The following is a 14,613-nucleotide window of genomic DNA, read 5'->3' as shown; positions in this document are numbered from 1 at the left end:
AAGTAATAAGAAGCACCAACTTTCTTGGGTGTTGTGGGGTTCTGGAGAATGCTCATACCAAATTACAGTCTGATTGTAAGCCCTCTCTATCATGTGAAATGGAAGAAGAATGATTTTAAATGGGGCCCTGAGCAAAAAAAAACCTTTGAAGAAATTAAACAAAGACAGCTCCTGTAGTAGCCCTTGGACCAGTCCGGACCAGGCCAGATGTAAAAATTTTGCTTTACACCACAGCCGGGGAGAATGGTCCTACCTGGAGACTCTGGCAGAAAGCTCAAGGGGAGACTTGAGGTCAACGTCTCGGCTTTTGGAGTTGGGGATAAAGAGGATCTGAGGCCAGCTATACCCCAATTGAAAGAGATACTGGCAGCCTATGAAGAGGTTTGAGCTGCTTCAGAAGTGACTGGCACTGAAGCACAGCTCCTCCTGTCAACCCAGTCAACCGTGCTGAGCTGAATGTTCAAAGGCAGGGTTACCTCTACACATTATGCAAGCGAGGATACATGGAGTAAGTGGGCTACACTAATCACACAACAAGCTCGAACTGAAAATCCTAGTCATTCAGGACTTCAAGAAATCATCACGGACTGGCCAGAGGGCAAAGATTTTGGAATAGTCACTTGAGGAGGAAGAAGCCCCACCATGTAATAAACTGTCAGAAAGTGAGGAACAATATGCCTTGATTACTGAAAGGTCCTGCCCTATTGTGGGAAAGCATTGGAGATGGAAGGCAGCTACATGGAGTCCCCTGTGACAAGTTGCAGAACCTGCTGAACAAGAGGGTGAACAGAGTCAGTTTGCAGAGATGAAAGCCATCCAGCTGGCCTTGGACACTGCTGAATGAGAAACGTGGCCAGTACTTTATACTGACTCCTGGATGGTGGCAAATGACCTGTGGGGGTGGTTGCAGCAATGGAAGCAGAGCAACTGACAAGGCAGAGGGAAATTCATCTGGGCTGCTTCAGATGGGTCCTGAAGGAGCTGGCAAATGAAGTTGCTAAGCCGCTGGCCACCATATCTGAGAAATCATGGCAGTCAGGTGAAGTTCCCGACAACTGGAAAAAGGGAAATATAACTCCTATTTTCAAGAAAGGGAAAATGGTTGACACAGGCATTTACAGATCAGTCTCACCTCTGTGCCTAGCAAAATCTTGAAGCAGATTCTCCTGGAAGGCATGCTAAGGCACATGAAAAACAACAAGGTGCTGGGTGACAGCCAGCATGGCTTCACTAAGGGGAAATCCTGCCCAACCAATTTGGCAGCCTTCTATGATGGGGCTACAGAACTGACGGACAGCGGTAGAGCAGTTGATGTCATCTACCTGGACTTGTGTAAAGCATTCGACACTATCCCACATGACTTCCTTGTCTCTAAATTGGAGAGACATCAATTTGATGAATGGACCACTCGGTTTATAAAGAACTGGCTGGATGGCTGCACACAAAGAGTTGTGGTCAACGGCTCAATGTCCAGCTGGAGACCAGTAAAAAGTGGTGTCCCTCAGGGATCGGTGTTGGGACCGGTTTTGTTTAACATCTTCGTCGCTGACATGGACAGTGGGATTGAGTGCGCCATCAGCAAGTTTGGCGATGACACCAAGCTGTGTGGTTCGGTTGATATGCTGGAGGGAAGGAATGCCATGCAGAGGGACCTTGACTTGCTTGTGAGGTGGGCTGATGCCAACCTCATGAAGTTTAACCATGCCAAGGGCAAGGTCCTACACTGGGGTCAGAGCAATCCCCGGCACAGCTACAGGTTGGGCAGAGAAGAGATTCAGAGCAGCCCTGCAGAGAAGGATTTGGAGGTGCTGGTCGATGAGAAAAAGAACATGAGCCAGCAGTGTGTGCTTGCAGCCCAGAAAGCCAACCATATCCTGGGGTGCATCAAAAGGAGTGTGACCAGCAGGTTGAAGGAGGTGATCCTGCTTCTTTATTCTGCTCTTGTGAGACCTCACCTGGAGTACTGTGTGCAGTTCTGGTGTCCTCACCATAAAAAGGACATGGAACTGTTGGAACAAGTCCAGAGGAGGGCCACGAGAATGATCAGGTGACTGGAACACCTCCCATATGAAGATAGGCTGAGAAAGTTGGGGCTGTTCAGCCTGGAAAAGAGAAGGCTGCGTGGAGACCTCATAGCAGCCTTCCAGTATCTGAAGGGGGCCTATAGGGATGCTGGGGATGGACTCTTCATTAGGGACTGTAGTGATAGGACAAGGGGTAATGGGTTAAAACTTAAACAGGGGAAGTTTAGATTGGATATAAGGAGGAAATTCTTTCCTGTTAGGGTGGTGAGGCACTGGAATAAGTTGGCCAGGGAAGTTGTGAATGCTCCATCCCTGGCAGTGTTCAAGGCCAGGTTGGACGAGGCCTTGGGTGATATGGTTTAGTGCGAGGTGTCCCTGCCCATGGCAGTGGGGTTGGAACTTGATGATCTTAAGGTCCTTTCGAACTCTAACTAATCTATGATTCTATGATTGTGGCAAGATATTGCTGCCTGGGTGCAGAACCTGGTGGTGAATGTACGCCATGTAGATGCTCATGAACCCAAGAGTCAGGCCACTGAGGAACACCAGAACAATCGACAAGTGGATAAAGCTGCTAAGATTGAAGTGGCTCAGATGTATTTACATTGGCCTGAGTTGTCACGAGACCTCAGCGCTAAAAATAATTCACCCTTATATTGCCATCAGGGCACAGATAAACATACAGGTGGGCTTGTGATCAAGGGATAGACTTAACTATGGATACTGTTGTTCAGGTAATTGACGAATGTGAAACACGTGCTGCAATTAAGCAAGCCAAATGGTTAAAGCCTCTTTGGTATGGAGGACGATGGCTGAAGTACAAATATGGGGATGCCTAGCAGATTAATACTATCACACTCCCACGGAAGTGCCAAGGCAAGCACCATGTTCTTACCATAGTGAAAGCAACCACCGGATGGCTGGAAACATACGCTGTGCCCCATGCCACTGCCTGGAACACTGTTGCGGGCCTTGAGAAACAAGTCTTGTGGCAACACAGCAAACCAGAAAGAATTTAGTCAGACAAAGGGACTCATTTCCAGCATAACCTTATAGACATTTGGGCCAAAGAGCATGGCATTGAGGGGGTATATCACATCCCCTACCATGCACCAGCCTCTGGGAAAATCAAACGGTACAATGGGCTGTTAAAAACTACATTGAGAGCAATGAGTGGTAGGACTTTCAAACACTGGGATACACGTTTACCAAAAGACACCTGGTTGGTCAACACCAGAGGATCTGCCAACATGGGTAGCCCAGCCCAGTCAGAAATTCTACGCACTGTAGAGGTGGATAAAGTTCCTGTGGTGCACATAAAGAATTTGCTGGGGAAGACAGACTGGGTTATTCCTGCTTCAGGTAAAGGCAAACCTACTCATGGGAATGCTTTTGCTCAGAAATCCCAATATACTTGGTGGGCAATGCAGGAAGATGGGGAAGTCTAGCGTGTACCTCAAGGGGATTTAATTTTGGGGTAAAACAGCCAATTACCTCAATTTTATGCTATTACCTGCTATAAAAGATTTCTACAGCCCATCAGCTAGACGCCTTCAGGTCAGCAGCAGCTGGCCCTGACTTCCCTCCAGTTATCATCCCAACAAAGAATAAACTTTGACGAAACCAGACAAGCTCAGCAGTGAACAGATGAGTTCCGTGGTTTGAGCATCAGGCAACAATCCAACATTGCACAGTCTCTCCTGCTCTGAAAGACTATTACAAGAGATGAAGCCTGGATCATGGATCATGGATCCATGGATCAAATCATGGAGCCTGATCATGGATCATGGATCAAATGACTTCAGCAGCTTTACAGGGATTGGTCCATGGAGTAAGGAATGCTATCTGTGTGTGTGTGGGGGGGGGGGGGGTTGTATATGTATGTGTGTGTGCGTATATATGCATGAGGCAAAAGCAATGGTATATTAAAAAATGTGGGATCTGAGCATGATGTGAATGGTATGGAATAAGGGGTGGATACTGTCCTGGGTTCAGTAGTAGCAGTCATTTTTGTCCTTAGTAGCTGGTGCAGTGCTGTGTTTTTGACTTTCAGCCTGGGAAGAACACTGGTAACACTGATGTTTTCAGTTGTTGCGAAGTAATGTTTACTCCAATCAAGGACTTTCTCAGTCTCATACTCTGCTAGAGAGGAGAGGAAGCCAAGAGGGAGCAGAGACAGGACACCTGACTGGTGTTACTGACTGGGCTTAAACCATGACATGCCCTAAGTCAAATTCTAGCCAGTTTTGAGCTTTCAGAGAATGGATTGCCATATAAAACCTCCCCTCGCAAAATAAAAAAATCTTTACTTCCCCTGTCCAGGAATATTTTTAGTTTAAACATCCACACTCCAACAACTGTTCTGGTTCTCTCACTGGCAATAAACATCACTGTGGCTGTCATCAAATACTTATCATTTCCAGTTCAGAATGCCTGGGGCCTTACACTCTCCTTTAAGCATCAGACACCCTGAGTTTGGCATCACACATTTGACATGATTTCCCAAGTCTGGGATCAGAAGTAAACCATCTATCAATAATTTAGTAGTAAAATAATTCTGGAAACAATGTTAAGTGTGACGGGAATGCCAGTATCAAAAAGAAGCAATTAAATAATCCAAGCAGTAAATTTCTAGTATCAGGTGGAATACCACCACATTTAACAATACTGATTTCTGTAAAGGTACAAAGTATTCTGCTGGGCTTCTTTTATTTTCACCCAGACCGGTGTAATTACTTACCATCAAATGTTATACAATGCAGTCACATGAACACACACAGAACAAATCCAGTTGTGTTGTATCACAATAAAATACTAAGTAATGAGAGAATAACATCAAGCTGTGATAAAAAGTAATTAATTTAAACACAAACTCCGGATAGAGTTCAATAGTTTGGAAACTGCAGTCCAAACCCAATAAACTGCATTTCCTTCAAGCAACAGTTTAAATGTTAAGAAAGGAAAAAAGTCTAAAGTAAAAAAAAAGGAAATGACCACTTTCTGAATATGATCAAGACTCAAATGTTATTTATATCCCAGCAGTACAACTTCTTTGAAGAATCAAGTTATAAACAGGCTTAACAGAAGCCCTGGAGTTGTGAAGTTGCAAGAGCTTAGTTCTTTTTTAAAAGACTGCACATTTGGGCACTGTCATCTGTCAAGGTCTGTCACTTCATTGACCAGTTTAAAAGATACATGCAGTTAGATCAACGTGGACCTAATAAATTATTGAAAATATGCAAAACAGCCTGCAATAACAAGTCTAATACCTGATTTCTTGGCTGTACTTTGCACTCCGCCAGAACCAGGACTCCCAGGAGAGCCAGTCTTTTTGCTCAAGAGACTGTTAAAGAAACTAGCCAAGACACCTTCACTTGTAGCATTACCTGAGTAAAATAAAAAATATATATATATATAAAATCACAGAATAGTTATTGTTGGTAAATGATATAACTTACTTCTTACATACATACATAACTCTTACCAGTCAAGGAAATAAACCTCAAATATGAGAGTCTCTCCTTGCTCAATTTAAAGACACTATTCCTTTGCATTCTTTAGCAAAGTCAGAGATGACTGAAAGCATATTACTACTCTTCAGGAATGGGCAGCTGTCAGAAAACTTTAATCTATTTGCATGCTTTTGGATTTTTCTAAATGTAGTAGCTAAGAAACAAAGTATTAAGTATGTTTAGGCAACTTAAGGAAATAATGTATTCTGAACTCCGACTGCTCTATTTCAAGTCACATGAACGACAAAAAAAGAGGAAAAAAAAAAATCAAACCTGAAGCTATGTCATAAATTCCTGTTATTAAACTAAGCCAAAATATTTCTACAAAAGAGGATTTAAAAAAAATAACAAAACAACACAAGATAAAACCAGTAAAATGCTTATTCATACTTTTAATATTTGGATCTGGTTTCTTAACTGATGTTATTGGTGAAGCACTGGGTACATTAGTGGGACCAGCTCTGCCTTGAGTTCTTGGGGATCCTGCAGGGCCTCTTGCAGAAGATTCCTTAAAACAAGTCAAAAATCACACAAATTAGAGGACTTAAATGGAGTAATTATATAAAGCAAACGTAGCACTACACACAAATTACTTTTTTTTTAAACCTTTATATTAGCACCGTAGTGTATGCACAATGGGGAAAACAAACAAAAAACAACACCAGTTATTTTCAGCATGTTCCTCCCCTAGAAGAAAGGATGGAACACAGTAGGAAGTTTTCAGTTCAGTGATCATCAGTTATTTCTATGTTTCCACAGTGAATTAGAATGAAGTCATTTATAAGCAACATTTTAAGATATTGCCACCTTTTCTTTTTTTATTTCCTGCAGTTTTGGGGAGGTTATATATTACACACTTTCATTTACAAAATGAACCTCTACAGGTTATAACCATTCCCCTCTTCCCTAGAAAGAAAGAGAACACCTCCTGCTCTTCTCTTAGATCTACTTACTGATGCTCTTGTAGGTGTTGTTGGCTGTTTGGCAAGGAATGACTGCAAAACCAACATATTAAAAATAAATATATTTAAGAAAATATAAAGGAATAAGATACAGTGATATTTGACATTTTTTCCAGATATTTACAGGCTTCCTCTTTGATATCTAAATACTTACAGACTTTACCACTAGAAAACAGAGTTAAAATGAGTAAATAAGCTTCAGTCCTTTGTCTTACACAGCTGTCCCAGAACTATAAACCAGAACCACAGACATCCAAGTCTGTAACCCCTACGACATTTAGAATCAAACATAAAGGGAAGTGTTAATAGTTTTTTAAACAACAGAGCAGTAAAGAAAATGGCAAGATACAGCATAACTAAATTTGACACCTTAAAGTCTTTCAAATGTCTGGCTGTAAGAAAACCACAACACTGAAATGTTTTAAAAGTATTTATATTTTACAGATGAATATAGCTGTATTGCAAAATTTAAAGTTATCTTCTTGCTCTTCTCCTTTGAAATGTAAATTATTTCTGTTCTCAGCATATTTTCCTTTCAAGTTGCCAAGATACACAGCCATGTTTCTACCCATATTTCTTAAAAAGTCTTATTTCATAATTACATCTGAATTTACAAAGCTGAAAAATGGCTATCTAGTGATTTAAATGAGGAATGAAAAACTGAAAGCAATAACAATGGAGAGCTTAAAGTGAAATCTTATTTAGTAAGGATTTATTTCATTCATCCATTCTTACCTGCTGCTTCATAAGAAATACTTGTTCATCTTCTGCCACCAGCTCTTTTTCGTGGACTAACTGTGGAACAACATATCTTGTTATTAGAGGTAAAAACTGAAACTACTGTAACTGTTTTTATGGTTTGGTGATGAAAAGGGGAGGAAAAAAAAAAGGCAAGTCTTTAATACTATTGAAAAAACCCACAACAAAACAGTCCTGGGTTCAGCAGTAGCAATCACTTTTTCTCCTTAGTAGCTGGTGCAGTGCTGTGTTTTTTAACTTTCAGCCTGGGAACAACGCTGATAACACTGATGGGTTTAGTTGTTGCTAAGTAATGTTTACTCCGATCAAGGACTTTCTCAGTCACATCCTCTGCCAGGGAGGAGGGGAAGTCAGAAATAAGCAGAGACAGGACACTTGACCCAAACTAGCCAAAGGAGCATTCCATACCATAGCACATCATGCCCAGTATATAAACTGGGGGGAGTTACCTGGAAAGCTGAGATCACTGCTCAGGTCAGGCTGGGTATCAGTCAGGGGGTGGTGAGCAATTGTATCCTCTCCCCTTATTATTTCCCTTATCATTATTATTATTGGTGGTAGCAATAGTAGTTTTATATTATACCTTAGTTACTGGACTGTTCTTATCTCAACCCTTGGAAGTTACATTCTTTTGATTCTCCTCCCTATCCCTCCGGGAGCAGGAGAGTGAGTGAGCACAGCTGCGTGGTTCTGAGTTGCCAGCTGGACTTAAACCACAACAAAACCCAAATTCTTTCCACATTTAAAAATAGTAACATTAAAGAAATTGTCATTAAAAAAAAATAATTGTAAGTAAATGGAGTAGAGTAACATTGATGCCAGCCTGTGGGCATTCTCCTAGAAAGATGAGTACTTGGTAAGCAGCCACATTCATCTTTTTAAGTATTAAACTCATCAGCATCTCTTCAAAGATACGAGCTGACCTTACTCTGTAAAACCCCACACTCAATCCCTCACCCCCAAAAGCATTATGCTAGTTCTTATCAGCCCTGACACTGCTATTAGGTAATGAATATTTCCTATAGGCGCATGAGTTACAAAAAGGATTAAACCCTTCCCTTCCATGAAAACTTCAAACAGTTCTTCCTTTTTCTAAATACTGGGGCTTGATCTAGAAACATTAGGTGTGCACAGAAGTTGTAAAAGAAGATTTTTGATAGAAACCAGAAAACAATTTCATTTACAATTTTTGGTATTATCCATTTTACACATATCCTACTCCTGTGTGCCTACAGTCACAAAGTTAATGGTATACAGAATTTATATAAATCATTTACTGCTCTTCCCTTACATGAAAAAATGTCGTTAATAGTATCTTAATGCAATAGTGACAGACTCTTGTTTTACAAGATTTGCTTTTACATGGTAACCTCAACGCCACGTTTGTACATATCTAAATTGTTGAAGTCCTACGTAAATTGTTGAAGTCCTACAAAGGTATTCTCCATTTTCAAAAGGTGATTTTGCCCCATGCATTCAGAGTTTCATGTGTATGGTTATTTTTGGACTGCCTTTCATTCACTGAAGTGAATGACTTCTGTGTTTGCTTGCAGCATTTTAAACAACTGGAAAACAAAAGCCTCATGTTTCACACATTTGGATATAAAACCCCTTTATATTTAATTCAGAGTTCTTCAACGTTAATAGGTATCAGCAGCCATTCAAGCAAAGTTTACTTATTTGTCAGGGTGGAGGGAAATGTTTACCCCTTTTTACCTTTCTTATGGGAGGTTTTACAATGAAGTCCTCATATGTATCTTCTGGTTTCACTGTCATAAAACTTTCATGTAAAACGGCAATTTTATTTTCATTGTCCCAACCGGCAGGTCTATAAAAGGAAGGAAAGCTTCGCCTTTCAGTCACAAAAAAAAACACTTCTACAGAGACCATTTATTTACTGCCCTCTACAGGTCAGTCCTAGTTCTCAGCTAAATTCCAAAGATACTAAGAAGCTGGAATGGTATATTCTAAGTAACCTAAGTAATATGCACTAAGTTGGTTTTTTAACTTGGAATTTCAGACTCACATACTAAGCTTCTGAATTACACAAACCATTCAAGTTATTTTTACATGTGTTATACGAAGTATAGTGCTTAACAGCAAACAATCTGAAATCATGCTGCTAATACAATTGACTTACATAAAAACTGCATCCTTTTCTACCACTAAGGCAGGTGTGGTAAAGTGAAAACCATATGTTTTATGTACAATGTACTTGTACAACAGATCAAGGTTCTTTTCCTCCTTAACTGATGTATAAATCAAGGCAGCCCCATCTGATTATTTATTTAAGGAAAATTATGTAAGATACATTTTTTTAAATTATAGTAAGTATTCCAGAAAAGTAGCTAATGGAGATATTAAGACTAGACCTTATTTTGAGAAACAGTTCAAGGCAATAGCTAAAGCCATTTAGCATTCAGGGAGAGGAAGGGGGTATAACAGGATACTTCTCGTTGACATACACGAAGTTACATGCCCTCCCAGACACTTAAATTTGAAAAAGTCAAAAACTTAGGAGACAGTCAACATCTCAGGTTTACATGGAAATTGCAAGTTCTGAGGGGAAAACCAAGAAAAAAAACCCTCATACAACGCAGGACAAATCCATTGTAAAGGAACAAAAGTGCCAAATCCATGTACAATTTAAAACCACCCATCAACAACTTCAAAACAACAAATGCTACATAGTAAATAACTAAACACCAAGCAATCTTGAAGTGCAACTTATCAGATTAATTTTACGTGCAATTTAACATTAAAACATATTTTCTTGCTTCCAGATTACAGCAAATCTCTTCAATACAGGAAAGGATACACTGTAAGCAGAATTTACGAATGTGTAACTGAATGAAGTCGAAGTGTTCTTCTCTGTAATCATGCTCCTTCTCTAGTACACTCACTGCATCGCACTGGCAGAAAGGAAGAGAAAAAAATAAAACCAGAAAACCCAGTCATTTAATTCCAGCACACCCTAAAACATCTTCCTGATTATTACATACACATCACATTTCCTGTGAGCCTTTGATTTTAAAATGCCACCAATAACTCAAAAGAAAAAGTAATTAACATATAATTGATAAGGTTATTACCCTTTTGCAAAATTAAAAATTGACTTTTAAAATAAATCCCTTTACTATTAATCCAAAATTCATTTTGCATATCTGTATAAATCATACTTTCTAGAAGAAAAGTAATTAAACTTTTCCATAGTAGCAAACAGAACCAGAAACTCACTTTTGTACAAACTACTAGCACAGGAATACCAAGGTTGTGAGTCAGCACATTTTCTCCAAGTGGCAAAGTAGTATGTTCATCTTCTCGGCCAGAAGGGCCTCTTCTCTGCGGTGATCCTTGGTAGCCTTCTTCAGGTTCTACATACTCTTGAAACTCCTTCATAACTATCATGAAAGAGATCTTCTTCAGGCACAACAAAGGAGCTAGTTATTTTTAAACCATAATTAAACCATAGCTACCTAGAAATCTCAACTTTTCTTTCCTTTCATAATGAGGCACTCCATGAGAACAGAACACAAGCTCAAGCCCTATGGCCCCTTCAAACAAAACAATTATCCTCCAGCAAAACTTACAGCAAGCTAAATTAAGTGTGTTTATAGCTGCAAGAGCTATAGTATGCACAAATGCACATTCCTCAACATTACTGGGAAGCTGAAAACAGAAAACAGAAAATAGTTTAGCAACATAGCTTATACTCAGTGCAATTTGTACATAGTTTGGGGAGAAAGCATGGTGAAAATGTAAATGGACCTGGAGAACACCAAGCTGAAACATCTACTCTTACAAACTATAACTCAAGTTTCTATTACTCTACATTTCTGTTGCAGGAGTCCAATGCTAGGCATATCAAAATTGCACTGCATAAATACAGACTCAAGCACTTCTAAGTATTATCTGAAAAGACTCATATTCTGAAAGACTACAGTGGAGTCTAGAGGAAACTAGGTGCTTTCTACATTTTCAATGTTTTAATTTTATGGCAACAATGAGTATTCCCTATTGAATATTATCAGATATTAAAGTGCCTAAGAAATGGTATTAACACCATTTTGGAAGCACACTGTGACCCCACACATGCTTTATCAAAACTGGGCTGCAACTTGCAGCCTTTATGTCTTTTTTCAGAGAGAAAGCCACAGACCAGATCAATCTGCCTACTGGATGTGTCTGCTCCCAGCACAGCACTTGCTGAAGGCCCAGGCCTTTCCCTCACATGACAACCCCACATGAAGACTCCTCCTTGCTCAGCCATCAAGAGGCAAGCAAAGCTCCATGATTTGCTCCCATGAAGGAGTCTTTATTTTTGAAACAGTGGAAGCAGGCTGACTTTATGTACAGGAAGGAAAACTCTCCAAAAAAACTCCCAGTCCCCAGCATGGTCACAAAGACAGTGTTGTTCAGTACACCCATCCATGTGACAGGGAAGAAACTATCTCACAGAAAACAAATTTGAAAAATTATCACCAAGTGATGATGTGCCATAAAAATCACACCTCCACTACACTGTACTGATTGATCTACCAGACTTGTGGCTTATCTAAGTAAAAAAGCTTTTTATTCAGAATTTTTCATTTAAAGCAAATGAATGCACCATAGGCATTCAGCTTGGTCCACATAACATAGCTTGCATCTAGAAATAAGTATTAAGGGAACACAGTTCTGCAAGCTGAAGTTAAGAAACATGCATCCATGCGATGCTATGCTGCAGTTACTGGAGTGAATTTAGCACATCTCTCCACTCTGCAAGCCTGTTTCTCTGTTCTGACTGCCCGCTTTGCATATGCTTTATTATCCCAGGGTTTTCATATCCAGGCTATTGCAACACAGTGATTCTCTAAGTGGCAGCTTATCTCAGACAGTGTATGAAGCAGGTTTTTAGCAAAGAAAATTTTGCTTTACTGATGAACTATAGTCACAAGTCATTCTTCAAGCCTGTGTGATTTATATTGTCTAAGCAGTTACACTAATAAAACCACAGTTACAATAGGAATTTCTTTTAGCACAGCTTGCTGTTAAAAGAATTACAAGCTATGGTAGCCAAAGGTTTGAGCACAGATCCAGCCTTAAGGACAGTCTACAAGAAGTCAGAAGACAAATATCTGAAATGACACAAGTGTCCTACACAGTGACTGAGGAAAAGAAGCGAGATGGAAGTTTGGGAGCAAAGACATTAAAGCCAATATTTCACCTGGATGCTGACATTGGACCAAAGTTCACCGCTGAGCCATAAAATGGCAGCAGAGTCCTGCAAGAGTGAGAATTAGCTCTCCAATTTTCCTTTTCCCTCAACTCTTATCGAAGCACAAGAGAAACTAGGAATTTCTACAACACTAATTTAGAAAACTCTAAGACAACAGTACTGAAATGTTTTATAAGTTGCCCAAATACGGTGTAAAAGCTTAGTCATAGCTGTTAACTGCCTCCTTCACACAGTACACTCTTAGTGAAGGCTGAAAACACTCCGCATTTATTTGGATTGCCATAAAATTTGGTGTGCCTCAGAAAAGTGCAAATCAGGTTAGCTGCTGTACTGTGAGACTATAACTGCCTTTCCATCTCCAATTCCCCCAAAATCTCTCGCACACAAAAGGAGAAAAAAAAAAAAAAAGGAAAAAAAAAAGGATGATTTTTCCTCTTAAAATTGTCAGGTTTTACCTTTTTATCTAACCTGGTGATCAAACCCAGGTGGCTTCAGTCATTAAGCTAGCTAACTCTAGCTAGCATGCTGTAGGGGACATAGCAAGCCTTTTGGGAAAGTAAATTTAACATTCAGAGAATATCAGCTACACAAATACATCTGAATGCTCACAGACCAAACAGATTACACTGCTCCCTAAAGTGAATCTAAGAAAGCTACTAGACGGTATTTTCAAGGCTGTAACACTCCAGAGTACAGCCAGCCACCAGCCCTGATCAAAAACAGCAACCAGCAAGGATCAGTCTGAACCTATACTTCAGCTGAGGAGGAATCCACGTGGCTAAGGTCTTTTCCACCAAAGGACTTTATTTTGAAGTAATTCAATATGAAACTAAACAGAAAAATACTCTCAAGAAATATTCAAAACTATTTTAGGAAAGAAAGGAAGAAACAGGAAATAAAAATACTGCAGTGACAACTGCTGGCCAGTGCCAGATTCTTTCCTGCCACATATATGCCAGGAAAGATTTATATAACATTCCTAAAGTCACAGGGTAGGAGACGCTGTAGTGAGAGACAATTAGATGTACCAGGATCACGGTCTGAGCCTTGTGAAAAACAAAGGCAGCGATACCTACTGGAAAACACACACAGTATGGGAATGGGACCTGGCTTAGATACAAAAAAGCAGACAGCTCACTTCGCTACTGAAATTTGTCACTATTTTTAAAAGCATGATTCTGTATGGAGATTGTCATTTTGTTTTTGTTTTTGTTTTTTTTTTTTAATTGGCCTTTATAAAAATCCAATTATCAAAATCTTATTACTGCAAGGGATTTAGACCATTAATTCACCTGATGTTTTGTTAGCACAATGAAACTGGAAGAGCTGTTTTAAAGCCTAATAGAATCTACCTGAATTAAGAGTTGTAATCTCAACTTCAAAGTAATTCTTATCCAACCCATTCTCAAAACAGTAATCTGAAGAAATGTATAATTACAAAAGAAAGTTGCAAGAGCTAGTAAAAAAAAACAAACAAAAAAACCAAAAAAAAACCAACAAACCCCAAAATATAACAACAACAAAAAAAAAACCCACCCAAAAACCCCCCCAAAACCAACAACAAACTAAAAACCAGACTGTATGGATGCACAAAGACTTACACTTCCATTCCATGTCTCTTATCTCTTCTGGAGGAATTTTCATCTTATCAATATGTTCTTGCAAGACATTGGCCCACTTCTGTAAAGACTCCATAACAGTCCAAGGTCTAGACATATCTGCAACAAAGACTACAATGGTGTCTTGCAGCGATTCTGCAGAAATTGCAAACTTCAATAGCCCTTTATGGTATAAGTCTCCATCTAGAATCCAAACATTACAGCGAGTATGATCTGAAAGAGAAAGGTACAGATGTAATTCAAAAGATGCCAACTTTTTTCTTTGCTAGTCTGCAAGTGAACAGAGGAGTACATTAGTGTTAAAAGGAAGGCCAAAACCCAGCTACCAGCAGATCTTGCCTGTTTATTAAGACAGGTGCATGTGTAAATTCAGTAGATGCTTTAGTTTAACAGTATTTTTTTCTTGGTTCAGAATCTTTTTGTTCGGAAAAAAAAAATAAATCTGTTCTTTAGCTTTTACTAAGGACAGCTGGCATGACAGCTTTTAGAAACTGCACAGCATTCCTGAATTTGAAAGAT

The 14,613-nt window shown here is 39.5% G+C and overlaps 1 protein-coding gene across 1 annotated transcript; it reads right to left on the bottom strand.

The window, feature by feature from the left end:
* Positions 1-4,790: 4,790 nt before the first annotated feature.
* On the bottom strand, positions 4,791-14,354 carry LOC133213857 (cytoplasmic dynein 1 light intermediate chain 2-like). Its single transcript, XM_061356418.1, has 9 exons — positions 14,077-14,354; positions 10,495-10,658; positions 10,076-10,169; positions 9,398-9,533; positions 8,974-9,085; positions 7,234-7,293; positions 6,490-6,531; positions 5,927-6,044; positions 4,791-5,410 (listed from the first exon to the last, which is right to left on the bottom strand). Exons 1-9 carry the CDS (start codon positions 14,189-14,191, stop codon positions 5,250-5,252), a joined length of 1,002 nt encoding a protein of 333 aa, XP_061212402.1. The 5' UTR covers positions 14,192-14,354; the 3' UTR covers positions 4,791-5,249.
* Between the last annotated feature and the right edge of the window lie 259 nt (positions 14,355-14,613).

This window comes from Neopsephotus bourkii, unplaced genomic scaffold (assembly GCF_033783945.1).
Source record: "Neopsephotus bourkii isolate Nb327-2 ecotype Australia unplaced genomic scaffold, CSIRO-AGI_Nbou_v1 NB_854, whole genome shotgun sequence".
Lineage (NCBI taxonomy): Eukaryota > Metazoa > Chordata > Aves > Psittaciformes > Psittacidae > Neopsephotus > Neopsephotus bourkii.
The sequence above is the reverse complement of the archived record's forward strand: the minus strand, read 5'-3'. Positions and strand labels throughout refer to the sequence as shown.

Coding starts and splice junctions, on each gene's coding strand:
- LOC133213857 (XM_061356418.1), bottom strand. CDS start 14,191: ATGTCTAGACCTTGGACTGTTATGGAGTCTTTACAGAAGTGGGCCAAT. Junction 7,294..8,973: donor TAAAACCTCCCATAAGAAAG/GTAAAAAGGGGT, acceptor GTTGTTCCACAG/TTAGTCCACGAAAAAGAGCT. Junction 5,411..5,926: donor ACCAGATCCAAATATTAAAA/GTATGAATAAGC, acceptor TATTTTACTCAG/GTAATGCTACAAGTGAAGGT.